The 27647-nt window shown below is 41.5% G+C and overlaps 1 protein-coding gene across 3 annotated transcripts in view; it reads left to right on the top strand.

Annotated features, from left to right (window-relative positions):
• Positions 1-27647, top strand: part of UNC5C (unc-5 netrin receptor C) — a 275298-nt gene that overhangs the window by 158231 nt on the left and 89420 nt on the right. For all 3 annotated transcript variants that reach the window (XM_064449976.1, XM_064449975.1, XM_064449977.1), the window contains exon 2: positions 10991-11212. In XM_064449976.1, the coding sequence (XP_064306046.1) occupies positions 10991-11212 (222 nt within the window). The remainder of the gene's footprint in view (positions 1-10990; positions 11213-27647) is intronic.

The following is a 27647-nucleotide window of genomic DNA, read 5'->3' as shown; positions in this document are numbered from 1 at the left end:
CCATGCTTTTCATCTGCTTACAAAGTCTTGTGTATTTACAAAACCAATTGCTAGTCTAAATAAATAAATAAATGTCTGAGTCATATTTCTGATCCTAGGCAATAAACTGTGTTCTTCCATCTGGCTTCCTGAATACCTGGGTGCTTAATTCAGTGAGAAGATATTTATCTTTTCTTTGTCTTTTCTACTTGTAAGGATTTTTTTTCCCCCTTTTTCCACATCTGCTGCTTAGATCCCCAACTTCCCCCCCTCTCTTCCCCCTTCTCCCCAGAAGCTCCTACATAGAATTTAGCTAATGGATTTCTAATTCAATTTGGACTTCTGCTGGGATAAATCAACCTCATACAAAATAATTTATGGTTCTTGAAAAATTGGCTATGGATGAAATTATGTAACTAGCACCAGGCAAATAATAATCTCATTAAGACCCAGGGAACAAAGTAGTGAGTAGATATTCATGAAGACTAATGTTAGTCTCAGGACACCAGTCTCACCAGGATGCTGCTAGCCTGTGGAGAGAGCCCTTCAGAGCACCCAAGGTCAAGCCCCTGCTCCAAATCCTGCTCTTCAACTGTTCCATCAATACAGGAGACCAGTGACAAAACTTGCATCAGCTCCAAAATAGCCAACCTTTGTTCCCTAATCGTTTCATAAACACAGATTTGTTTCTGGTCCGTTGTGTAACTGTTGTTGGCTGTTTAGTAAATATTGCTGACATGTATTCTGGAGAAATTATGAATGAAGAATCTGAGTACCGAGTTGTTTACCCAGTTCAAAGGTAGTGAATTGGAGTGCTACCTATTAGGCTGCTACATCCATTTTGCAGATGGGGCCCTGAACCTGGCAAAGCAGATTTCCCCAAGGTCACACAAGAATATCTGTCCCCTGGGTCACAGCTCAATGCCTTAACCAGGTGGCCATATGACTGAGCTGTTATTTTAGGTGTAGGGAAGTGTCCTGTGTCTCTCTGGGATGGAGTGATACCACTAACTAGATTAACTGTTCACTTCAGATAGCTCATGAAATCAGGATCCATGACATCCCACTAGATATCAGTTTTATTAATCACGACATGTTGGGTCATCACTCTTTGCTGAGAAAAATGCTTGCATTGAAAGCATTAGAAATCTGGGAGCAGAGCTCTGCAGCAGTTTTAATAATGGGAAAAGTAAGGATAAAAATAGCCATTCTTGCTGGAACCAAAGCATTGACATCTTAACCCTAACATACTGATGCAAGCTTAATTATTAATATGAATCAATGTTAAAAGCGATGAAATTATTTGCAAAGTACAACATTCAGTTACAGATCCTCTCTCAAGCTATTGGTATGGGACTCCTTTCATTGTGCCCTAGCCATCAACAATACATTGCACACAGATTTATCTGTATTAAACCAACCTGTGCTGTGTGATATGATTTACCACTGGCCCTAAAATCCATCTGCCTACGGCTGATGACTCTCTAGTTTGAGTTCTTTCATTGTTTCTAGTACATGATAGAGCCTTAGGAAATCGTCACATGAGAAAAGGTAGGATCAATTATTCATTTGTTCGTCGTATTTGGGACACCTCGTTCAGACTGTTGAAATAGCAGTCAGATGAAGAACCTGAATCTGAACTGTTCTAGAAATGCATACAGAGGTAATTTTCCTTGGATTTTTCCTGAATTCTATGCTTTGGACTATACCCATGAAACTTGTTTCCAGTTTGTGTTGAGAATGTATTTTCTGTGCTATAAAATGCATCCTACCATCTAACCACAAAGGTTAAGTTAGGTCTTGTAAGAAGAGATTTTTCGTATTGTTGTAACAGGCACCTTCTTTCATGTTCATGTAAATACGGCAGGCTCTGTCCTGCGTGACAGAGAGTGCCTGAAGGGGACTTGAGAATGAATAGGTTTAACAAAAAGTATTTTAGCCTAAGCCTTGTCCATCTTTAATTAGTTATCAGGGTTAAAGGAGGGGTCAAGAGCCCGGAGCTGCTTCAGGACTAATGTGTCAAAGGAAAGTGAAGCCTAACACTGAAGAGGAAATGATGCTCCTCAGAGGTTTAATAATTTTTTGACCCTGTGTCAGCCATTATGACTACTAATGGCAGCTGGGGCAGAAATGTTTCAAATTAGACTTTGCGTTGCAGGTGGTTAGGAGGGGATCCCGTGCCATCATACATACCCTCCACAAGGTAGGATTCAAAAGGGAAAAATGTGTTTCGCTTTTACATGCAGGACAGAAAAATCTCATGGTCTGACACCGAAGTTTATCTGCTGTTCGTACGTTGCCTTCATATCAGAGAAAATGGAACTAGCAATAACATGCAGCCAGACTGCATGAATTCTACCAGCACAACCATGTCCAACAGGAGTTGTGTTAATTTTCTATCTAGATTAATTGCAGAGCTCACAATTATGGAATACACTGTGTGCGCTCAACAAAGTAATACTTAAATGTGTACAAAACATTCTGTGTTTTTATTACATGGCAGAGTAAGGGAGATAAAGTTTCGGAGGCAGTCTGCAACCTACTTTTTTTTTTTTTTTAAGCATGCATATTTCATTACTTTTAAACAAGTGGAAAGGGAGAGCAACAGGACAAAGGAACACATTCTTCCACGGGATAATAATTACCAAAAAATGTCCCACATGTCATCTACTGTTTGTACAAGTGCTGTAGTTCTGTTTTCAGGTGCTGTACTTTTGATAGCCTTGGCACAGTAACCGAGCCAACCTTATCCAGTAGCTCTGTAGAAGCACAACAGCAAAGTTTCTGTCAGAATTAATGCAAGTGTTGTAAAGAGGGATGTGACTGACAGTGCACAGGACAGGGTAGCAGAGAGACAGGACCTTTGCCTGTTTGCTCAACATTTCACAGTGTCAGTGCTCATAAGTCAGCCTCACCCCCTGATGATTTGCCTTGGCCCTGTTTTATCTATTTAAATGGTTAGGCAGCCTCGTAATTGCTCTTGGGAAAGTTCTGGCTGGACACCAGAGGGAAATTTTTCACAGTGAGGACAGTCAACCATTGGAATAATCTCCCCAGGGAAGTGGTTGACTCGGCCACGTTGGACACCTTCAAGAGTCGTCTGGACAGGGTGCTGGGCCGTCTTGTTTAGACACTGCTCTTCCCAGAAAGGTTGGACTGGATGAACCCTGAGGTCCCTTCCAACCTGTGATTCTGTGATAATAAATAGCACTTGCAGATTACTGCATTAGATTTTTTTATATGGACAACAGTTATCATAAACCTTGTTGCCCAAAGAACACCTTGGTGTTCTTCATACACAACAGAAAGTCTTTCCATTGCCTTGGGTGAAATCATACCGCATTCTGGCATTTTCCTACACCAAGTCCAATGCTAACAAGTACCTGTACCATCTCTTGCATGTTTAGGCAGCAGCTTGTAGTCTGACAGACTTTGTCTCAGGGCAATGGTAAAGCTCTGCATGTAGAACTTTAAATATTGTGCCTGTGTATACACCCACAATTTTTGTCTTGGATTCACAATGGGATGTATAAAGAAATCTCTCTCTCTTTCAGAGGGCTGTGAGAATCATTTTGAGGACACATGTTTTGTCTTTGGTTTGCCTCTGATCTGATTGATGGTAAAAATTGCCATTAGCCTCCAGAGGAGCAGAAACTTTAATTATAATTATGAATTAAACGAACTGGGAGAAGATGCCTCTTCCCCAGACAGTAATGTATAAATTGCAAGCTGCTGTAAGCTAATATATGAATTGCAAGCTAGTATAGTCAGTGTTTTCCTCATAAAGACCTGATTCTCCTTTTTCTTACTCTGATGCAAATCAGATCTGTCTGCACTGGAATTAATTGTTGATTACCAGCAGCGCAGTTTACAAGGGTAAGCCAGGCAAAATATGTTCCAGCCATTGACCTGAGAGAAAGAGACGGTGCTAGCAAAGCAGGAGAAATGGAGCACAAGCTGATTGCTGTAGGTAACATGGTTGCACAGCGTTCACATTGGCCATGGCCAAGTGACAACTGTTTTACTCTTTCATTTTCCTCTGCCTTTGGTTTTATATCTGACCATGCGGCATTCATGTGAAATAGGAGCATGGAGAGGAGTGCACACCAGGAGGGGCCTCCACTCAGCGCGGTGCAGCCAGCGGGGAGCACCAGCAGCCGCTCGTTCAGCTTCTTTGACTGTGAAGCATCCCTGCTTTCGAACCACAGCTCCCTGTCTTAGCAGGCACCCTGTCCAATGCCAGGCCGTGCGCTGCTGTTGCAAGGGAAAGCATGGCATTTTCTTCTCTCTTTCTTCTTTCTGAGAGGTGCTAGTCAAATAAGATGGGCATAATGAACATGGTTACTATATTAAGCCTTTGGTAGCTTATTTATTTGTTTGGTAGGAGGCTTTCATTGAATAATGGAAACCTCCTTCCCTAACTCTTTAGTTGGGCCAAAAATCCAGTATTCCAGTTGTCTTAGATGCCCGTCACCTGGGTTTTAGAAAGGGCTCTAGGTTGGCTGACAGTGGGTCATGTATTGCTTCTGATGCCTCTGTGGAAGTTGCTTCTTTGGTAATGGTGCAGGAGGACAGGAAAGGATATCCTTGTGTTTTGTTTGATGTGTGTGTGTTTGGGGGGGGAGACATTCACTCAGCAGCCTTCTGATCTGTATGTGGCCACTCGGTGGATATGTTCCTCATTCTCTGAGTGCATGAAAAGCTTGCATTTAACCTCCTGGGGATGTGTGTTAAGCTGAGATCTGCTAGGAGGGTCTTCACTGAGCAATTGCAGGTGCAAGGGAAGTTCATTCCTCTTTGCAGTCTCTATTTATTCTGTTTCTAGACTGAAGTCGCCCAAAAAAAGATGAATATTGCATGCCCTATCGATTTCTCTATCACTTTTCCCAGAGACCATGCCTGCACTCTGCTTTCCCTACTGAAAAGAGCATTTCATTTTGTGGGCGCTCAGTAAATTTGAGTCTAAAATTCCCTTGACCTTGCTCCCCTGAGAGTTCAACAAGGTTCAGCAAGCTGGTTTGTGGGCTGCCACAAAACCAACCCTCATCTTTAGGCACGTAAAGGCCTGCAGTGAATTCAGCTACAAGCAAGAAGATGCCAGCCTGCCGAGCTGGCCAAATATTATGCTGTTATAAAACTGCAATCTTCCTGGGCTATTTGGTGAAATCTTCCACTTTTGAGATGTTGGAGAATAAGGTGTGATTGCCTTATTGCATGCCCACCTTGCAATCAACTGGAGGCAGGGCTGAGAGAGGATGAGTGCTGGGAAAGGCACCCTCCTCCTCCTCTTCCCCTGGGCAGGGCAGGAAAATGTGCTCCTTCAGGCCACGTGCTATGCTTTGCTGTGCCCATTCTCTGTCCCTGTGTGGTCTCCAGGGCTGAAGTGGGAGCAAGAGGGCCCTCTGACACAGAAATAACTCACTAGTAATTCTTAGAAAAAGTCCTGTTTTCTCTGATTTCTCATTCAACTTGGCCTAATTTTGGATTCATAGTGCCATTGGTGCTACGGGGCTCTGAGGTGGAGGTAGACTATATGGCATACAGGATTTGTTGCTTCCTTGCTTCCCATTTGGTGGCACCATGATACCACATGCCCTTCCTAGGAGGACAGAAAACCCTGTGACCAAAGGACTTCCAGCTGAGCAATTTTCCCTTGCTGAAAATGTCTGCGCTGTAAACCAAACCCTTGCCTCCCTCCTGATAAGCTGCCTTACCGAGCTAGCACCTGCTGTTAATTTCACAGTGAGCAGTACTTGTTGCTCTAGAAAGCTTTTTAGTCATAACATTAAGAAACTGAACAGAAATCCCATCCGTACAGTTAACTCCAGCTGCCTTTCTTGCAATGTGTGGGGAGTGATCTTACCGAGTGATGGGCATCCAAATGCAAATGGAATTAGCTTTGCAGCCATTCATTTTAAATTGCTCTTGAATCATTCTGAAGTAAATTCCATTTGAGAAGAATTTGCTTCAGGTCTCGCACAAAGACGTAATGGTCCAATATATTATGATCTAAGCAATAATAGTTTAAGTCTTGCAGTTCAGAAATATAGTGAGTTAGTTATATGCTGGGTTGATGAGAATTAAAGCTTGATATATAGTAATAAAACTAGTGATCTAGAGATGAATAGATTGGTGTATGGAGCACAATATTTTCCTGCCACAGATGAGAGCAGGGATACTGGTCCATAAAAAGGGAAGCATACCATAAAATCTCCCTTTTCGCTTGCTATGCATGAAGAGCTATAATATGTACAGTTTTACAAACAAATGCATGAAAAGAATAAAGACCTTTCCTAACATCAAAAGGTTCCTGACTTAGACAAAGATTTGTTTTACCTTCAAAGATAATTGAACTAAAAATTGAACTAAATTCCTATGCGTGACAGTCCATGCCAGCTTCTATCAGTGCTGATTTCGGTGACGCTTCACCTGGTCCTATAGATTCTGCATTTGACTTGCTTTTAAAAAAATACGTAGTTGTCAGATACTACACAAGGCAAATAAAAGACCATATCTGTATTTGGGCAACCGAAATAAAAATTCAAAATTAAGCTTATAGATTTAAATGGCCTTTTAAAATTTATTTTCTTAATATGAATGAATTGCATGAGTGAAACCAGTTTAGCGGTACCATTAATCAGGTCTTTTGTCATGCTAATATAAATCAGTCAATAATAGCAGATGGGCTGTACACTTTATTATGTGAAAATAAAGATGAATGTGACATACTGCAAAAGTAAACTTGCAGCTCAAAGTTACTGAGCACAGAAGGGGATTTGTTACAACAGCGGAGAACACTGCGTGTCTCGTATTTGCGTTTGAACAAGGTTGTAAGGGGAACTTGCTGCACATGACATTGACATAATGATTGGAAACCTAGTATGTAAATTTTCAGCATTTGTTTGTATCTACACTACCAGATCACTCCCAAATGGTTTAATTAGCTTTTTTTTTCCTCCAGACAGAAGAAAAAAATGTCTAACACCATAGGAGAGTTCAATGAGAGAGATATAAAGTTTGCTGCTTTGTTGCATCGTAGGGAGATGAACATTTTAAATAACCATTAATAACCATCAGGAAGATTCAGATCAGTGTCTCAGGCAAAATTTATCCCCTTGTCGAGCACACAACAAGAGGTGACCCTCATCCAAATCATAGGCCCAGCAGGCCACGTGGTTATAACAGAGTCATCCCTGAAAAACCCAAGTCAGAGTTTGGTCTTTGTATGAACAGAGGAATGAACTGTGTTCAGCTAGAGCTGGTCAAGAGAGACTTAGATGGAAATGTTTATTAGGTTGTTAGAAACTGTGGCTTTGTGGAAACACAGATTCATGAGATTGCTTTGGTTTTACCAAAAGTTCGTTTTAACAAAAGTTTGTTTTATAGGGAGTTGCAGAAAATCTCAGCACAGTCCAGTGTCCTATATTGATATTTTCAGAGGTAAATATCTGTGTTGCATTTTTAAGACTATTTTGTTTCATAATTACACTGCCTTTATAATTATGTCCACATGTTGCTGCAAGCATTACAATCAAAGCGTAAAAGCATATAACCCAAATTAAAAAAAATGAAATGCCAGACTTGGATCCAAGATGCATGTTATGGTTGACGGTTCAAAACCATGTCCCAAATCAGCAGCCGAATTGGTCAACTTGTTTTTAAGGTTCTTCCTCCTCAACGCACCCTCGTCCAAGGAGATGAGTTCCGCAGCCCAGCACAGGGGAACCGCAGCTGCACACCCTGTCTGCCTGTAAACCACCATCCGGCAAGTTCAGCCGGTGGCGGCTGACGTGCCTGGGCAGGAGAGGAGCAGTGGTTTGCCCCCCTGCAGCAGTGGATCCCACCTCTTTGGGGAATGCAGGGAACACCTAGTGACTTCCCGCTGCGATTCAGGCAGACTGATAAAGCCGCCTGTTACCTTTCAGCAGTGAATAGCAGGAGCGAGGGGCTCTGAATGCTAACGGAGGTAGGACTAACTTTGCAGTGTGATTGGGGTTTTTTTCTGCCAAACACAGAAAAACCCAGTTGTGGTCATGTTCTGGGTGCTCCTCTTAAGAATCTGGTCTATTAAAAAAATAACTCCAATGTTGCTACTAATAGCAACAGTACAAGCATTGAGATTGAACGGACATACTCCAGTTTAAAAAGCCAAAAACATTCTGTCTTAGCTACTATCTTAATTTTTTCTAAAAGTGCAGATTTTAAATGCCAGTTTCCAGGGACAAGGCAGCCTCTGCGTGCTCTGTTTGTGTGACAGTTTGTGAATGGTTTCCATCTATATCCCTAACATTAAAGAGTGGTTCAGATGCCTCTCGATAGCAATGAGAAAGAGTGTGGAAAAATAAAACTGGGCTTTATTATTGCTTAAGAAGAGTAAGGTGGAATTACAGGAAGAAGCCACTAAGAAAAGTGGCTTGTACCCGACTGCAGGATGCCAGGCTGGTGGAGCAAGACAGCTATCGCCACAGTTAAACGTGAGACTAGGTTGTCATGTACTGTGCAGTACCATGAATCCACTTTAACATAAAAATAGTGTTTGAACTTTAGAAGCAGTTACCTTCAGGAGGGAAAGCCAAAGCGCACACAAATTCTCCAGGCTGATTAAAAAAATAATTTAAAAACCCACCTTTTTTCTTTTCTGCAGCTTGCTGATCCCTCCTTTTAGACTTTCTAGTTACATCTTTGATAAGATGCAGTTAATTGGTCAGGCAGCGTAAGCATTGTCTTTGATAATATGCAGAAATCTAGTGGTGAAAATAAATACATTTATTCTTCCAGTCACCAGAAATTAGTGAAGCAATACTTGTTTAATTATAAAACATATGTGTGCTTTGTTAGTTTCCATCTGTCTGCTCACTGATTTGCAATTAAATGACCAGAAGAAAAAGATACGTCCTATGGCAATTCAGGGGAAATGATTCATCTCTAATGTTTCTGTGCTGTGGATGTCTATGGAGCAGTGTGTGTGAGAGGGAGAGGGAGGGAGTGGGGAGGAGGGGGGGATATGGACAGAAGGGGATGAGGAATGCTGAAAAGCCTCTTGCTTCGGTTCATGAAATCCAAGCGTGGACTCCCATTAACTTATTGTAACTTGTCTTTCTCTTTGGAAAAAAAATGGGGAGGCAAAACGGAACAAGGGACATTCTTCTCCCTAATGGGGAGAGAAAATGGGACTGCAGAAAAAGGAGGCTGGTGTGGTCAGAGTGAAAAGTAAACTCCAGAAAAAAAGGAAGGATGGAAAAGTAATAAAAATTAAATTTAATTTGAGTATTTGGAGATGATTAGATGGAGATGGAGAATGAATTGTTATAGTATGTCACAGATTATTCCTCTGCTAGAAAAATGTCAGGCCTTATTTAGTGGCCCTTTCTTCTATCATTGAACCAGTTCACTACTTCTAACTCTCAGGGAGTGATGTGGTAGTGGGTCAGGCCCATTACTCTTTGCAAAATGAGACACCCAAAAGGGCAGGAGTATTTTTAAATTAATATGAAGGGAAAACAAACAAACGAAATTGGTGAACATATGTTCTCTTCATAAATAGTTCAGGAGGTTCACAAAATCTTTTGCTGTGTAAGGTATTCCCATCACTACTAAAGACGTACAGTCTACCTCCATATAGCTACATGGATGGGTACCATATTAGCTTCTCCCTGTCTCCTTCATCTGTTCCTGTTCTTTCTTGTCTTTCTGCAAAAGCAGTAGCTGGGAGAAGAACCTTTCATACCCCTTGTAATTCTGGACACAGCCCGCACAGGCATGTCTCCGGTACAGGGAGGTAGCAGTCTGACATTTCATCTTCATGAAGACTGGCAGGGAGAAGATAGCCAGCCTTTTGCAGTATTTTTAGTTAGATCTTCTGTGGTGTTTTATTGATCATTGGTAGTGTCCGTCACTGTGTGTAATGATAACTGCTTCACAGGCAGACAGGGGGAGATTGAATAAGGCCTTCAGGACTGTCGGCTTGCTGCTGGTGGATCTGTCAGTAGTTGGTGTCCTCCACCCCTTGGCTGCTGGAGGCCTCCTGGATGTTTGTGTGCACTGACGGCATGTGGGGAGGTGGATGGGAAGAGGGTTATTCTCTGCTGGATTGTTGCTTTCTGATGTGGAAGGCTTCCTCTGCAGAAAGGGGCAGAAGGGTTGTAAAGGGGGATTTGTGAAGAGGGAGGGAGAAAGGAAGGTATGTGTGTTAGGTGTTTTCAGTGTTGCCTCATGTGCATTGGATTCTTTTCCTCCTCTTCCAGACTTCTTACATTGACTTTATTCATTACCAGCAACACCAGAAAGGTGCAGAGGTTCCTTATATTAATAGCACTTGTCCCCGTTGACCAAAAATGTCGCCATCTCACAGCTGCTCTGCCCCGTGTCCCAGGTCCCGATTCCTCTCTATAGTGAGGGCTGCACAGACCAGCGTACTGCAAACAAAGTAAATAAAGTATAGCTTGGTACCTTCATTAGCAGTCTTAGCAGGAGAGTCAGAGTATGAACAAAGAGGTGCAGGCTGGACTTGCATTTAGTCTTTGCCCTTAGAGCAGATTTCAAATTGCTCATCTGAAACGAAAGGCGCTATTTCCTATTTGTAGCAGCCTCAGCCAATACTAGCTATGTGCATGCACTTGATTAAACAGTGCGATAAGTCACTATTGAAAAGTGTGACCTTGAAGCCTCCAAAAGTTTCTATTATTTCTTTTTACGGTTTTGCAGGCAACTCTCCCAAGCGCTAACATAATGCTTTATTGCTAGTATTGCCGGTGATGATAACAAAGGACCGTTCCCAGACATGTGAATGTGCACATCCCTGTCACATCACGTAGAGGAAAGGATGCTCAGGATGTAAAGAGCAATTTCTTATAGTCTGCAAACAGCAGTGCATTTAAGCCTCGGTCTAGGAATGCTCCTAAGATAACATTTTATTCGAAAAGTGTGCTCCTTTTGAAATTTTCAGAAAGTGCTTGTGTTTGCTAGCTGACTTTTAGTTGTTTCGTTTTTCCTTTTTGTCTCTTCTCTACAGATGATGATTTTTTTCATGAACTTCCAGAAACTTTTCCATCTGATCCTCCAGAGCCATTGCCCCACTTCCTCATCGAACCTGAAGAGGCTTACATTGTGAAGAACAAGCCCGTGAATCTGTACTGCAAAGCGAGCCCAGCCACACAGATCTATTTTAAGTGCAACAGCGAATGGGTTCATCAGAAGGACCATGTGGTAGACGAGAGAGTAGATGAAACCTCTGGTGAGTTTGTGTTATGTCATGGAGGGGTGAGAATCAAAAAGCATTAATATCAAGCTCACTGTTGTAATGTAGCAGCTATTTCATATGGCAGCTGCTTTTCTTTATTCTTGCTACAGCTGTGAATTCCGTATCTAGCATTACTGAGCATTAGTTATCACAGAGGCGGTGTCTGCATCCAGGTCAGTTAGTAAAACATGATTGTAGAGCACCCTGCCCGAGTTTGAAACAAAAAAACCCAGGACAACCACGCACAAACAAATGGAATTGCTTTCTCAGCCAGGTCTACTCCCTGTTAATTTCTCCAGTGTCACAAATTCCCAGTGGTTGCACTGTATCGTAGTCACAGACCAAGAACCACATTCTCCCTGAAGTGCTGAAAAGTAATTGGGTTGCTCCTAGAATTATGTTTTTTGGGGGAGATTTGAGACAAAAAGGAGACATTTAATCAGCTTCCAGCCAGAAAGAAGGAGAAAGCACACCTAGGCACAGTTTAGAGCAGCTTATTGGTCCAGAGCAAGCACCTGGCTGTTACTCCATTACCCTTTTCTGCCTGCTCCATAGAGCCTCTATGAAGAACTATAGTAGGTTAGCAAGGAAAAGCTAAAAAAAAAAAAAAAGGAGCCAAGAGCCTCATCCTTCCTCAGTCAATACCAGAAATCCCACTGACGTTTGTGGAAGAAAAATAGAACCCTCATTGCACCAAAAAGAAAAAAAAAGAAAAAAGATTTAAAAGCTTGAGTAATAAACCAGTGTAAATCAAAGATATGATTGTTCCCATTTGGGAAGACTGGTAATCAACAGAGTTTGGGTCACATGCAAGGAGAGAAGCGGGACTTACTGCTGTTTTGATGGCTCTGAGAAATAACTGGATACCAAGCAAGAAGGTACCTTTCCTTTGGGAATTACACCACCACTTGGTCTAATTACTTAGAAAAATAACTCCACCAGATGTCTTGGAAGTCTCTTGTGAACTGGGTTCTATTTGTTTCAGCTCATTTATTTGCACAGAGATCAAAAGCATAAGCTTTTAGCGGTACTGTGGTGCTCTCAGCTTGAAAAAGAGAAGGTGGGTGTAGGAAGAAAGGCTGTAGAAAAAACCTGTATTAAACTTTGGGCCTGTTTGTTTGTTTGTAAGAAATGGCTTTTCCAACAAGTTGACTGCAGCAGTAAAACTATAAAAAGAAATTCTTGTTACTTAATATATCTTCAATTTTTTTCATCCATGGGAGCCCGCTGGAATGAAGAAGGACAAGCAGGAGGGCAGCTAGCACTCTGTTATTTTTCTAAGCTTTTATTAACATCAGCATTCAGAAACATGAAAATGTTTCACTACAGGTGAAGTTTTTCGTTCATACAGGTGAAAAATGCATTCTTTTTTCTCAAAAATGTCATTGTAGAAAAACTTCATGACGCCGTAAAGCAAATTGCAGTCTACAAATGTAGAAGGCCAGTCGTGAAACAAAATGCATCTGAATATGATAGAGTACAAATGTTTTGCATAACAAACAATTGCAAATAATTGCAATTATATGCAAACGAATTACATGCAAACGAATTATATGCAATTATATGCAAACGAAACCCATATCCAATTAGGGATTAACATAATGTACTGGAGTTTGGGGGGGGAGGAGAGTGTCAAAAGCTGTGCACGTCAGATTATTAGCACGAGAGCCACAAACCCATTCACACTAATAGCTTGTTAAAATGAAACTGTCATTAGAACCTAAATCTGTCAGTCAACCTGGTTGTTGCCAAAAGGTTGATTAATGCATGTCACAGTTGCAGTGTTTGTGCACCTTCCTGTAAGTAGGCTGAGAATCTAGGGCTCATAGCACATAGTTAGTACGGAAATAGGTAAACAATGTTTTTAAGGTATGGTGAAATAGTATCTCCTTCAAAGCAATGGAATCTCAGGGAAAATATATCCACTGCAGAGGGAGCTGGAGGAAAAAGGCACAGGAGACAGTGACTGTGAGGATTCATTCTGGTGCCTGAAGGAGGTATCGACTTGGCAGCTTGCACCAGTCAGACTGGGAAAGCCCTTTCACTCTACTTTTGAGGCTATTTTGGTTTCCTTTGCTATTTTTGGCTAGCTAGTGCAGTAGTTGTAACCTAGGGCACAGCAGCAGTGACTGAGCTGCTCACAGCATGGCGTAAGGATGGCAGCCCAAGCCTACACTGCTGCTGGCGTCAGGCTTGCAGGTAGAGTGGCTGGAGAAATTGTCCACAAATCAGGTTAGGTCTAGCCTTTACACAGGTAACCCGGGCACCAAAGGGATCTTGGTTACACGGTGTTACTGCTGGGTCAGTTGTGCAATCCCAGCAACGGAAAATTGGGTGCATTCTTCTCTTCTGATATTTTACCGTTCTTAAGGTCCCTCCTGCCTAAATAGGAAGAAGAGCACCATGCTGAGGCAGTCTTCTGCTCCGGTTTTTAAACCAGGTTTTCTCTTTCAGTTCGTTAGGTAGAAAAACAAAGCAAAGGGAAACAAGACGAACAGACAATAAAATATATGAGAAGAAAAAAATAAAGGTCACCTGTACTTTCTTTTCTAAAGGACAGGTAATCAGGAAGAAAGCGAACTAAAATACAGGTGTGATGCTAGCGGTACATCATCTTGGGATTGTAAATGATGCATGAAAGAGAGGAATAGGTTTTGATTTGCAAAAGATTATTTGTTCATGGACTTTGAGCCTGTGGCCAGGAATGAAATCTATGTAGAGATGATTAACTCTTCTTATAACGTAGATTTGTTTCTGTCATCGATAAAACCAGAGACAACAGCACAGCAATAGCAGTGGCACAAGAGGTGGGATGAGACTGCATCCAAGCTCTTATTGAAGAGACCTGCTAGATAGAAATATGTAATATATTAAGAAGGTTCATTTTTAAGAGAGGAAAATAAAGATTTATATCTTTTTCCTATGTGTATATATGTTTTTTCTTTATAACAGAGAGAAGGTACAAAATAAGAGTTATAGTTATATGCACTTCGCACTGTGGGATATTTTTAAACAGTAGGTAAAGCATTGCTGTACAGAACATGCACAGGGACTCTGTAGGAGTTGTTGCCTTCCGGTTGGAGAGGATGAGAACAGTAATAGTGACGGGGTGTTCTAGTACCACTTTATTTAATTAAATTAGCCTGAAGAGAGAGCTTTGCAAAAAAAATTCCAATGATCGAGTCTGAGAAGCCAGAAGCTTTACACAGAAGATCATTACATTCAGTTTTTTAATTCTCAGAGTTGCTGGTATTTTTCTTCTTTATGGAAAAAGCTAAGCATTTTCATAAAGAAGTCAAATGGGTGCTTTGAAAATCTTTAGTGCACATCTTTGACTTTCATTTCCTATGTACGTGAAATACAAGGCAGGGCATGGTCTTTTTTATTTTTTTTTTTTACTGGAATATTTTCCCATTAATGTGGAAAAATACAGGTAAAGAATAAGAACACTGGTTTTAAAAAACAAAGATGAAAGTTGTTTTGAGGGAACGCATTTGATTTTATGGCTGACTGTCATAAAAGATAACAGCAACGAAAGTAAAAGGAACCCTGCAGAACTGATGCTTTTGAGGGCAAGAAAATTCCATTGTCACAGGGCAGGAAGCTCAATAGCATCAATAATTGTTAGAGCAATTTGTGCACATTTTCCAAATTACTGTACCTCTGAAAACCACTATGGCAAAAGATTTTATTTTGCATGTGTGCTTTTTATGGAGAAGTATTTTCAGACACACACACCCCAGTTCTGCAGTGGTGGGAGAGCTGCAAATGTATAGAAAAATCAGTGCCCTGCACCCCTTTCATTTGTCCAGTGGGATTAAATGCTGCTAGATCAAACCTCACATCCCAGTGATGTACAACAGAAAAAAAAAAAAACAGGACTACAGGGACCTTGTTTTTGTCTTTTCAAGTTGGATATGCATTGTAATAGTTTCTCCATGACTATTAAGGTGAAATGATCTATAAAACCCCTCTGCCCTCTGCAATGCCAGTGGCATGTTGTTGTTCTCTCTCCTTCAGCAAGGAGAAAACAACATTTGGGACTCTTCTAAGTGCTAATTAAATAGACATATTAGGCAATTCAGCTGGCATTATTGTTTGCCTATACTTTCTGTCTTCTTTTGCTGGGATGCATAGGGAGAGGAGGGCTCAGGGAGTTTGCTGATGACCTCCTCTGTGTTCCCAAATAGCAGCAAGCTGGAATAAAGATTCTTGAGCCTGGCCTGAGGCCCCAGCTAATGCAAAATGAAGAGCCTTATCTGTGCAATCTCAGAGGAAAGGCATGCTGAGGGAGGCTCTGTTAAGGAGCAGGGGAAGTCACCAATCCTTTTTCCCATGTCCTGCCTTCAGAAGCAGGCTCTCAGAAGATCTAATGTCCCCCAGGAGCATCCCCAGTGCCACCCAGCCTTCAGCAAGGAGGATAGGTGGCTCCAAGGACCTTTCCCTTCAGCTGCCCCTTCAACTTTCTGCCTCCCCACAAATCAAAGAAAATGGTAAAGTTAGAATCTGGCTCAGAATAAGATTTTTGTCTGATTAAGAGGGTTTATCGAACTGCACTGAGGTGGATGAATATGCTCTTCTTTTCAGACAGAAATCTTAGACTTCTTTGTTTCAGTTTCTTTACACAGCTGCTGCTGTGATTCCTGCGCTTACCTCCCACCATTACCTTTCCGCATTAATAAAGTACTTGTGGATGACTTGCAGATTTGATGAAAGGAGACTGGGCTTTTGACGTCGGGTCAGCATTGATCTGGCAAATAGGATGTTGTTACCTTAAGCAATGGGTTTGGCAGTCTGTCGAGGGAGTAGGTACCCAGCTAGCTAAGTCTTTAATAGATCAGCCTCTCAACAGAAAGATCAAAGATTGACGTCTGCCCTTTTGCCATTAAAACAGCTCTTACAAGGTGCTGCAGCCAAGGCAGCAGTGGGGAAACCTCCACATCGACTGTCTCTGCTCTTTTGGCATCATGTATAGAGGCAGCAGAATAACTTCCAGCACACAGTGCCCTATCGCTTTATCTTCCTCTCTGTGTGTACGTCTCATGGAAGCGATCTATTTTGGTGTTTGTGACACCACATTTTGGAAAGCTGCATTGCCCTAATGACAAAAGCCCCATCAACTTGTTTGGACGTTGTTTAAGGTGGGACTTTTGATTATACAGCAAAGATCATTGTGCAGCCTCTCATTTTGAGCAGTTGTGCTCGATTGTCTTAGTATATTTTATAAATAAGAAAAACAATGGTTACTTTTTAAATACAGCACTTTTTTGAATACCAGTGTTGAAGAACTCAATTTGGGAGCCCAAATATGAAATTCAGGTGCCCCCCGGCCCCCATGTAAGCACAGCTCAGGGAGAGGGGTGCAGAGGGGTACCATTTTACTTGTTTTCTGTGACCCACAGATCTTCCTTTCCTTAATGCTCTTTTTCCTCCCCACACTTCTTCCTTCCTTAATCTCTTTTTGCTGCTTCTTGACCTGCTGTAGCCTCTTAATTCTCTGTATTATCTTATAAGCGTCCAAAAGGTAAGGAAAAAAAGCTATTTTTCTGAACAAATGTGGCCAGTTTCCCTATTAGCTTCACTAAGGAGATGACAAGTGATGCTAAGTGCTTCAGTTATACTTAGCCTGCAATATTTTGACTGTCTGGGGTAGAATACCTTGGGGTTATGTTAGTAAGAGTAGCCACATATCATAAATAAGGATTGTTTTCATTCCACTGTTGTCACAAGTCATTTTATTTTCCGTTTATCATTGGATCAAATCCATTATAAACATCAAGCACCGCGATTCAAAATAATTATTTCTCAGCAACATATTGCCAATTTTTAGCTCTGCTCCTTCAATACTCTGCTCTAATCCAACTCATTTCAAGGAAATTTAGAAATGTGTCTGTGTATCTCTTCCCAAATGCTTCTATTAATGATTTTGAGACGTGGGTTAGAATTGATACTACAGTCCATTTTGTCAGTAATTTGAAGTCTGTCCCTTCTTTAGAAGGATGCTGTAAGTGAAACATGTTTATATGTATGGTCTGAAAGGCTGCAGCTGGTGCAGAAAGGAGCAGACAACTCTGTTTTTCCAAAGAACTGGAATTCTTGAGGGAAATGCAGGCTGCTCACTTGCATAAAAATATATGAACAAACCCACACTTTTTCTATTTGACATTTAGGTTGCAGCCATTTTAGATGTCACTCAGGCCATCTTCTGTCTGCCTGTTACCCCCTGTGGCCTGGTGGGCAGCTCTTCTGGCAGAAGAGGAGCCCCGGGCCCATCACTGCTGCAAGAGTTGTTCTTTCTTCTTGCAGTTTGCGTCTTCAAAATCAGCTGCTGGGTACGTGGTCCCCAGCACACCCAGATCAAGGTAATACCTGAAAAGAAAGCTGCTGCAGACATTTTTTGCAAGCAGGCAAAGTTTTCACTTTTATCTTGAGTAATCAGTATACTGGGACAGAAAAAGAGCTGGTTTAGAAACCTCAGAAGCAACACGCATGCAGAGGCAGAGAAAGACGATTTTCTAGGATATAAATTCAAAACAGTGTTTATTTTGGTTGAAGTGAGTGGGGAAATCACTGAGGTCAGTCCTGACCCAAAAAAGGGAAATAATATTTTTACAAACAGAGTAAGAACACTGGGCCAGGTGTTTGCTTCTGGAAGGAAATCTGATTATAGGCAATACAAAACCACCCCCTAAACCCAGGAAGATGATCTTTTCGTATAGAAGCCTGCAAAACACTGGGGGTTTTTGAGTTTAGACTTCACTGAGTATAGTATCCACCATGTATAACAGACTTATAAAACATATACTAATATATCATTAATTCTTCTTTAATCAAACTGTTGTAAGTGGGCGTTTTGTCCCTGTAAGTCTTTGTGGAAGGCTGCTTCTAGCTCTTCATGTAGACACCTTCTTTACATGCTCAGAGCCACTGACACCTGCCTGTTCTGCTAATGCTGTCCTTCCCAGCAGCATTTTGCTGTGCGGGGGTGTGCGCCCCGCCACCTTTACAGACAGCAGCTGTGGACCTTGCGGACCCTCTGCCCTCATGCTGTTAAGCTGACTGAGCTGGGCTCTTCCAGCCTTGGCGCTTGCTCTATTCTTCAAGGTATTCAGGGATGCTGATGGGGGGAGCAGAGGGAGCTACTCTTCCTGCAAGTGAATCTTGCTCACACTCTTCCTTTGGGTAACAATGGGTCCATGGGAAGGGTCATTTGCCTATTGCAAATTTTCTGTGGATTCACCATGTATCTCTGTGCAAATCACTCAACATCTCTGTTATTTACCTCTGAAGTGCTTTGGGACCAAAAGATAAAAGCTTTAGGATATTTATTCATTTCTTACTGCGGCATTATCTGCAGCTGTTCGCCTAATTGTCCTGAAGGTTTCCTGTGGGCTTCTATAAAAACAAATCTGAGACAGGAAATAAAGTTATTTAAAATAATAGGAGGAGGAATATGGATGCTTAGTGCATTCATCTGAAGCATTTAAGGATACCCCTCTGAATATTTCCAGCCTACACCTTGTCTCCCTCCAAGTTTTTCTGTCATTAAACTCTTTGTTACACACTCGTAATCCCATTAATTCCCCAAAAGACATCTTCAGACATCAGTCCACCCACCACAGCTTCAGATAGCCACAGCTTTGCAGAGCAATGCTTCCTTTTTCCATCCATATCCCCTGGCTCCTTTTGAGCTGAACACACTTTGTGTGGGATCTGGAGCCCGCGCGGCCAGGGCGGTCTGGTGCCTGAAAGGCCAATAGATGTCAACTTGGTTTGGAAGTGAGCCCCAAAGCATAGTCTCCAGCCTGTGTCTGCTGGCCTAAATGGAAAACAACTGTTTTCTGGATACAGGAATGGTGGAAAATAACAGCAGAGCCAAGGTCTTATATGCTGTCTAACAGAAGTGCTGCAGCCAGTAGTGCCCTGGCAGTGCAAGGGCAGGAACGCTTGTATCCTATAAATGTAGGGGTTTCAGTTAATTAAATATGAGAATGAGTAGGACTAATAGGCCTGTAGTTTCTTAGTGAAAATCCATAAAAATATTCAGGGAAATGGAAAGTTCAAATTACACCTTACTTTGTTAAGAACAAGTTATATTCTGATGCAGTCACTGGAAATGTGGCCTAACCCTGTTTAGAGACATTAGGGTCTTGATGACTGTGCAAGACATTTAACTCTTGTTGCTTGAGTCCCTTGAAGTCTGTGTAAGTTTGTATCTCAGTTACCTGAGTAGTATCTTCTACCTTTTTCTCTATTAGCTCATTAGGCAGTGAAATCATACTCTGAAGAGAGATAGAAGAATTTCTATTGCTTAAAACTAGACTGGAGGAGTACTTTTAAAATTTTTTTTAAAAAGCGCCATTTATATGGTACAACCATTGCACATAGATCAGATTTAGTGAGGCTTTTTTTCACTATCTGGGTAGGGTACCAACTCATCGCTAACATGTAAGGGAAAGAAAGGTGGCTGTTGCACACAGCTCTGACCCGTACAGGATCTAATTTTGTGCTGCCTTTGCGGGTTCACTGCTTGTATTCATTTTCTCATTCCCATGCATTCCTGATTCGTACATAAATGAGCAGTGTGATGTAGTAGGTACCAGCAGGACTGCCATTCATTGGCAAGGTTATGTACAGCTCTTTCTCATCAGGTTTTGATGGGATGCCTTTCACAATTCCTCATAACTTCTCATCCCTCTTCGTATTTTGATTGTGAGAGCAGAAACGGAGTCTTTTGTCAGACTCCTCTGTGTTTCTTCGTTCCCCTGAATACTGATCTTTAGGCCCTTGTGGCCTCTTCTATTATTTACTCCCAGGTTTTGATTTTAGAGAGTGTCTCAGTTGTTTGATTGCTGCTTTTTGCTTCCCAGTGACTGATGTTTCTGTAATGAGTTCTGATTCTGCATGTGGGTCGGTTGTCATGCCCTCCTCTGAAGAGGAGTAAGGATTGCCAGGCCTGAAGTACAACAATGCCTAGAAGTGGCTTAGGCTTGCTTTGGGGTTTAGTTTTAATCCTGTTGTTCTTCAGCTAAGGTGGAAACCAGTACTGGAATTCAGTCAGAGTGGATACCCAGGAAAAAAAAAAAGAAGTAGCCAGAATTATTACAAGGCTACTATTGATGGCATTTACTTACATAGTGAAAAAGGTCTTTTTTCATGTCAAAGTCTCATGGATCTGCAGAGCAACGTGCTCGCATCCCTGGTGCCTCCCTGTAGCTGGTGGGGATCATGAGCTGTGCTGTATCCAGAAACATGTACACACCAAATGACTTCCGTGACCACCAGGCTGCCTTTTCGCACGCCTTCCTGCGATGATTCTTTTATTCGCTACAAACTAAGAAAAATCTCCTGATGTTCAGGAGCTTGTGTTTTGACTGCTGCCCTGGCACAGCCCTGAAAACACGCTGGATGGGGAAGCAGACAGTAAATTCCCAGAGCTTCATCTCTGTCTGGTGAAAGTCACTTCACTTGACAGCACACTGGACAAAGCTGCTTTGAAAGCAGCTGCTTGCCTTTTGCTATTTTTCTTTTTTTTTTTTTTTCTCAAAATACCTAAGTCGGCTGTGAAATGGCATCCCTAGTATGCAGAACAACAACGGCAAAAAACGGTGGGGCTTTTACACTTCTCCCCCAACCTGCTGTTCCTGCATGTTGTGGACTGAAAAATAGGAAAACAACTGCTGAGGAAGGCTCCCGAGTGACCCCTTGTGTCACGTTGCAACTGTCCTTGTTCCCACAACAGCTGCACCAGCCACTGAACTGTGTCATTGCATCAAGTTCGCAGAAATAAGGCATTTTCACATTGTCTCTGCTTCTCAAAACCACACAGAGTAGGTGTGGTATTTAAGTACCTGTGTAGATACATCTTATTTATATACATATACCCACGTATATGTCAGTAAGTCACTAACATAAACAGCTCGGTATATATTTTTATATAAAAATTTACACACAAATCCATTTATTGTTCATTTCCCTGCCCCCCGCCCCCTCCACTATGCAAAGGGAATGAAAACATGCTGTTGAAAATTCAGATGCTCTTGGTTTGCTTCCCAGATGTTTGAAGTTCAATAGATTTTTTTTTTTTTCATAATTTCCTTGGCTTCTTCTAGTGAAGTGCTAAATAACCATTATTCCTTTTTGCCTGCACATTGAGATTCATCTGTAGGCTCTGAATTGCCTCAAAAGTGCTTCAATTTTGCATGAGCACTAAGCTGGGGACTGGGAAGCATTACCCACTGCTGAAGGCCCAGATCATTAGAAAGAGCATGTAAATCCTCTGAACCAGAAATAAAAAGTGCACAGATTTTCTTTGTGAAGTCTCAACTGCAGCTTTAAGTAAAACATGAACCATTGGCATGTTTTTTTCCCCTGGCCCTTGGGAAAAAAAAACAAACACCACAAACCACACCTAAAACAAAAAACCCAACATCTTTTCTCAGCTGCACGTGCCTCAACCAAAAGAAGGGAAGATTGGGCTTTGGCCCAAAAGCTGGAACTGCTAAGAGCTCATAGTCATGCTTTCCTATACGGATGACCTCTCTTCTTCCTGCTCCCTGTAAGTAGCACCAGCCGGGCAGAGAATTGCTCTGGTACCACGACTCGGGTTTGCTTAGTGTCAGGATGGCTTGGGTCAAGATGCTTCAAGTTGCATTTCTTTCTGCTTCTGGACCTCAGCCTATGTGAGTTTAGAAACGATGATGACCACGGTTGAACGTAAATATATGCCTGTAGTGAGGTTTTCTTTGGAGTCCTGCTACACCGGAGCATGATTATTACTTTTGTACCAGGAAAAAGGGAAAAAGAAAGCAGCAACAATAGGCACACATTGTTACACGGGGAAGAGAACAACGCATTTTGGAGCAATTTGTGCATATTAACAAAAAATGCCGTCAACCAGAAAATAGCTTCCATTAAAAAAGGGGGGGGGAGGTGTTTTTCTTTTGTCTCTGAACTGTTTATAGGTTGAGAACAAGCAATCCAATGCTGTTCTAAGGTATTAAACAGCAATAGTTCAAGGCTGATGTAAAGAATTGGCTGCTGAGGTTGGTCGGGGGAGGAGGTAGCAGAGGGGCTATTTTACCTTCCCAAAGGGGACAAATCCACAGGGCTGTGCTGCCCACTCCACCACACCGGCAGGGACCAGGGCACACAGTTTGTTTTCCACCAACACTCAAGAACTCAGTTTTGAAATCTCCCCTGCATCTTACACAACCCGGTCCTTCAGATGTTAATGGGTGAAGAACAGAAAGGCCTTGTTTTCACTAAAAGAAAATAAAACCTAAACAGAATGTGTGTTCCTTAGTTCCAGTTCAAAGTAAAATCCCTCTGAAGACAGCCTTTGTTATTTTTGAGTGAGTCAGTTAAAAAATAGTAGGGGAGCTGAGATTTTAGCTTAACTCGCTACCATTAGCTGTTAATTAGATACCATAGCTAACTGATGCAAAGGAGTGCAAACTTGATGTCGGTTTTAAGGCAAACTTGACTTTATTAGGCTGTTGTTTTCATCTGTATTAACTTGAGTTAAGAATGTATCTCTTCCCTAAAGAGAAAGTTATGAGAAGAACAAAAGTAGCTGGAAGCCTTTAATTTAAAAATGTAAGCTAATATTTGTGGAAAATTTTTTGTGATCTTCAGGCAGTCATTTCATATCACCAGCCAGCCACAATTTACGGAAAAGCAGTATACAGGCAAAGCCAGGTGCATGCAATCACAGCGTGAAGGATTACTGGGTGTTAAAGCCGTTTGCTCTTTTAAACTATGTCTAGATATCTCGCTGTCTATCTTTTGTTAAGATTACAGATACTTTATATAGAAAATAAACTATAGGCAAAGTGTGTCGTTATGCAATCATCTCTGTCCCATTAGGATGCACAGAGTACATTTTTCTCCGCAAGAACTTTAATATTTGAAGCCGTTCTTCTTGTGCATAGCCTATTTATTCATTTTTTAAACACCAAATTCCATAGCTTAAGTACTCTGATATATTTGAGCAGACTAACTCTCTTACTGCGAGGGATCTCTCTCAGCAAGAGGGTAAATAAATTTCAATGCTGACATAGCACTGATTTTATTTTCACCTTTGTAAAAAGATTATTTCACCGAATAAAGAGATCAGCCTTCTGATACAGAGACAGGCTGTTTTTGGCACCTGTGATGAGCAACTGAATAAATCGGACAGGTCATTCTGGACTGTCGGTAAGTAAAAGGATCATCATTCTTGGCTTTGGTCGCTTAAGTTTTACCATCAGAGAACAATCCAATGACAAAGGACTGCATAATGAGAAAGCAATCTGTTTACCTTTTATTAAGTCTGTTTCCAGTCATACCACTTTGGTGTATGGTCTTGGCCACTTTCATGAAGCAAAAAATACGGTACTGTTTTAAGGATTTTTGGATGAAGCGCTGAATAAAATGTAAGACAGATGGGAACTTTGAGAACTGAAAATGCTTTCATCCTTTTTGCCAAATGCTGTGGAGATAATCCAGCTCCTCCTGAAATTATTGCAAAATTCCTGTTTTCTTTTTCGGTATCAGGATTTTCCTTCCACCCTCATCTTGCATTAAAAAGTATGTATCCTTGTGTCATTCAAACCTGTCCTGACTGAGCAACATTCATAAAGTAGTCCTTCACCCTCCTCTCCTACTCCTAATAAATAGAAAAAGGAACTGAGTCAGAAAGCACGGACTGTTTCAGACTGGCACTGATTAATTTTAAGACTGAGCAAGCCACCCCATTTTTCTCTATGTCTAGGTTGAGGATCTGAATGAGGGTGTACCATGGTGTTCTAAGTTACATGCCATATAATTTGATTCTATAGCAGCATGTGTTGCATGGATGTGCAGAGGAATGCCCCTACCCCAGAGCTGTTTTGCTGCCGACTCCCAAAAGCCTCTTCTACATCATCAAGAAACACCGTCCCTGCCCCCTGTGTCCCCGCTGCACAGCAGGAAGGGCGGTCTGGGGATGCATGCAATTGGGGGAATCTGTGCCTGTCTAAGAAGGGAGGGAGCCAACGCCACTGAATGTCAGGTTTGGGAGGGTACAGCGAGTACTGATTTCAAGAAATTGAACTTGTAAAGGCTTGCAAGTTACCTGCATGAAAATGGGCTGTATTTCCATACTTATTTACAGTGGCTGTGATACACCTGCAATCTATATGCATGTTTTACAGTAATGTCTTTTTCCAGACCAGTAGGTCATAAAGTTCTGTCTTCCTGAGAAATGTGTTCCTTGGCATATGTGATTACTAATTAATGAAATACCTTTTGGGCAAATGAAAGCACAAAAGCACAGAAACTGTTTGAGCTTCTACTTACAGAGAAAATAAACAAATTATCCATGCAGTTTCTTAGAGTTTGTAAGTGCAGTTGAGTCTTGCAACTAAATAGCTCCTATTTAGCGTTGTGCCAGAAGGTCAAACACGTGCCAGTATAATACTTCCACAAAAAATTGCTCTGTCAAAGTCCTGAGGAATATTTTCACACATGTGGGGTATTAGTATCAAATGCCACACAGTTACAGCAGCAAAAATGCATCAAAATAATTTCTTGGCAGAACAATGCCCACTGAGGTGTAGATACTAACTCTGTGACCTGGCCTGACCCCAGGCTGGATAATTACGTTTGATTGATCGATAATAATCTTCTGCTTTCAGACATTTACAGTGATCATTTCTTGTCTCGAGCAGTCATATACCGTTGCAGAACCATATAAGACATTTTTGTTTCCCTCTAGAAATAAATGAGTCTGATGATTGGCAAATCTGCTTCTATTAAAATCATTGGGAAATTTGCCAATTACTTTGGCGGGTGCAATATAGAACCCGGGAATTATTATTGCAGTTACTAATAATCTACCATAATATCATACAATTACATTACATTTGCATACATTAAAAAAGATAACATTTCTGCCTCCAAAGACCAGATAATCTACCTCAGAGTTTGTATAGCCAGCTAAGTTAAGTGCTTGGGGACCATGTGAATGAAGTGTGTCTTTGCTTGATTGTGTTTCTAGGATACAGTTTATAATAAAAGACCATGTGTATAAGGCACAATTCCCTCTTCACGCTTCCTTTTGCTCCAGGAGGGCTAGTAATTTTATTTTGATACATTCCATCAGCCAGCGCCTCTCCTCTGTGCTCATTCGGCTGCATGCGTTAGCAGTAGACAGCCAGAGCAAGGCTCCCTCTGCCCTCTGCCTCTCTCCGCCCATTAATCCCTCATTAACGTGCAAATACAGAAATAAGTAGAGTTCTGGTTCCTTCCTACTCCTTTTCAGACCCCAAGTCGTATTAGTCCCAGAGATATATTTATTATATTGAAATTAATAATTGTATATGCTGTGCTACGAAATATGTAAAACTGTCACTCATGAAGAACCTGTTTAATTCATGGGACTGGGACATAATCGCAGACTGATTATGCCAAACACCCTGAGCCTTCTTGTAAGCCATCCTCTGTCCTCAGCTGGACAGAAAACTGTTAGGGGTAAAAGGATAGCTTAGACCAGTTTATTTAGTCTCCTAATGGCTACAGGGTTTTGGACCTTCCTTTAGGGAAATTCCACCAATGTAATGTCTTTTTCTGGTGCCAGGTTTAGGTAAGTGTATTAAACGGGACTGATCTGTGTGTATAAGTAGCCCCAGCCTTGAGCAACCTCTGTGGCATCTTTTATAACCCAGCAGATCCAGATCTGTATACTCAGGACCCAGAGAAGACACCAAATATTTTCGGTTTTGATTTTTCCTGATATTTTTTTACTTCCTCGTACTCAAGATGTAAAACTTCTTACATTGCTTCTCTCTTGGGAATGCTGAAGTTATTCACTGAGATCAGAAGAGAAACACTTGTGCAGAAAAAGCCCAGTAACCTGGGGAAGCATTTTTAAGGATCTGTAGTTTTTTCAGTGAACAATCTGAAGATACAGTTACCGTTTCTTTTGGAGAATTGCTTTCAATTGCTTTAATTTTCTGCATTTTCCTCTTAAGGCTCCTCTCTTCACAGTCTTGTTGCCAGAAGTAGGGCAGTGATAACTAGACCCAATATCTTTACATATCTGTCTTCATACTAAGATCCAGATGGGCTGCAGGAGTCTACAGAAACAGTTCTCCCTTTGTTGAATGCAAATCGAGTTTGGACAGTGCAAGCAAATGCTTTTCCTGTTATATTCTAGCTATTCATCACAGGGAGAGTATGAGTTAGAAATACTACATAGATGCTCTTTATGGATTTATATGCATTAGAAGGGACCTGTAAAGCATTCTAGCTGCCCACATTTCTGTTATCTCCCTTCAGCTGTGTTTGTTATTGCATTGCTTTAAAATAGAAAGACCCTGACTTCTTGTGGATTGTGCCACCGTATATGTGATTATATTAATTCTGGAAATGTGCAGCTTACTCAAGTGTTGTAAGAAAACATTTATGCTGCATATCTTCACCTGCTGTATAGCTTAGCCATTTGAAGAACTAGACCAAAAAATTCAATATAGTTCTAATAAAGAATGTAAGGCAGAGGAGATATTCTCTGTGAGAGGGCGACATTTTGATACTTAGCTCTGTGGCAAAGTAGAATTGGCCAATACCAGGTAGGTTATGTGCTGCATAAATTACTGCTAATCTCTTAATCTGTCGTGTCCTAAATATATTTAGGCAAAATATAGGGACTCATTTTTTAAAGTGACTTCTAATTTTGCACTCAGAGATTGTGCCATCGCACATAATCAGACAATTTGATGAACAGTTGCCTGAACTACAGGCACAGCATGTCTCATTGTCTGGAAATATTGAGACATAAGTTGTTCAACTTTTTTCTTTTTTCTTTTTTCTTTTTTTTTTTAATAGCTACAGCTACTGTTCTTTGACATAGAAGCAGAAGCAGCTTCAAAATGGATGAGATTAAGATCTCTGTTTGAAGTCATCATACCAGGGCTGTCCTGTACTTGGTACCCACATGGGGTGGATAAGCAATACACTCCTGAATGAAAGCAGACAGACCGTACCAGCTCCTCTGTGCAATCTGATGTACAGCAGCATGTCAGCTGGTAACAAGGCAGTTACTGTCTGAGGTATCCCAGCAAATTGCGGGTTTTTTTTGCAATCTAGCCTAGAAAGGGATTTTCTATTAGGGGTTACACTGAAGTGTGTTAGCAGAAGGAATAGGAGTGCAAGTTGCTACAACAAAGGAAACGCCTGCCTTTGGGCAGAGTCTGAGGCCAGGTGCATTTCAGCTGGAGAGATGTTTCTCCTAAATCGGTGTGGCTGTTTGTGCAACGAGGTGCCAACGGGCGATGCTGGGAAGGAATGGTTGAATCAGCTTCAAGTTCTGGCTGTGGATCCTTACAGCCCAGATGATCTCATGGCATCACCAACTGGTTTGATACATTTTGAACTCTAGGAAAAATAGTTTACCTTAGAGGCAAAGACA

The sequence above is a fragment of the Phalacrocorax carbo genome, chromosome 4 (genome assembly GCF_963921805.1).
Source record: "Phalacrocorax carbo chromosome 4, bPhaCar2.1, whole genome shotgun sequence".
NCBI lineage: Eukaryota > Metazoa > Chordata > Aves > Suliformes > Phalacrocoracidae > Phalacrocorax > Phalacrocorax carbo.
The sequence above is the reverse complement of the archived record's forward strand: the minus strand, read 5'-3'. Positions and strand labels throughout refer to the sequence as shown.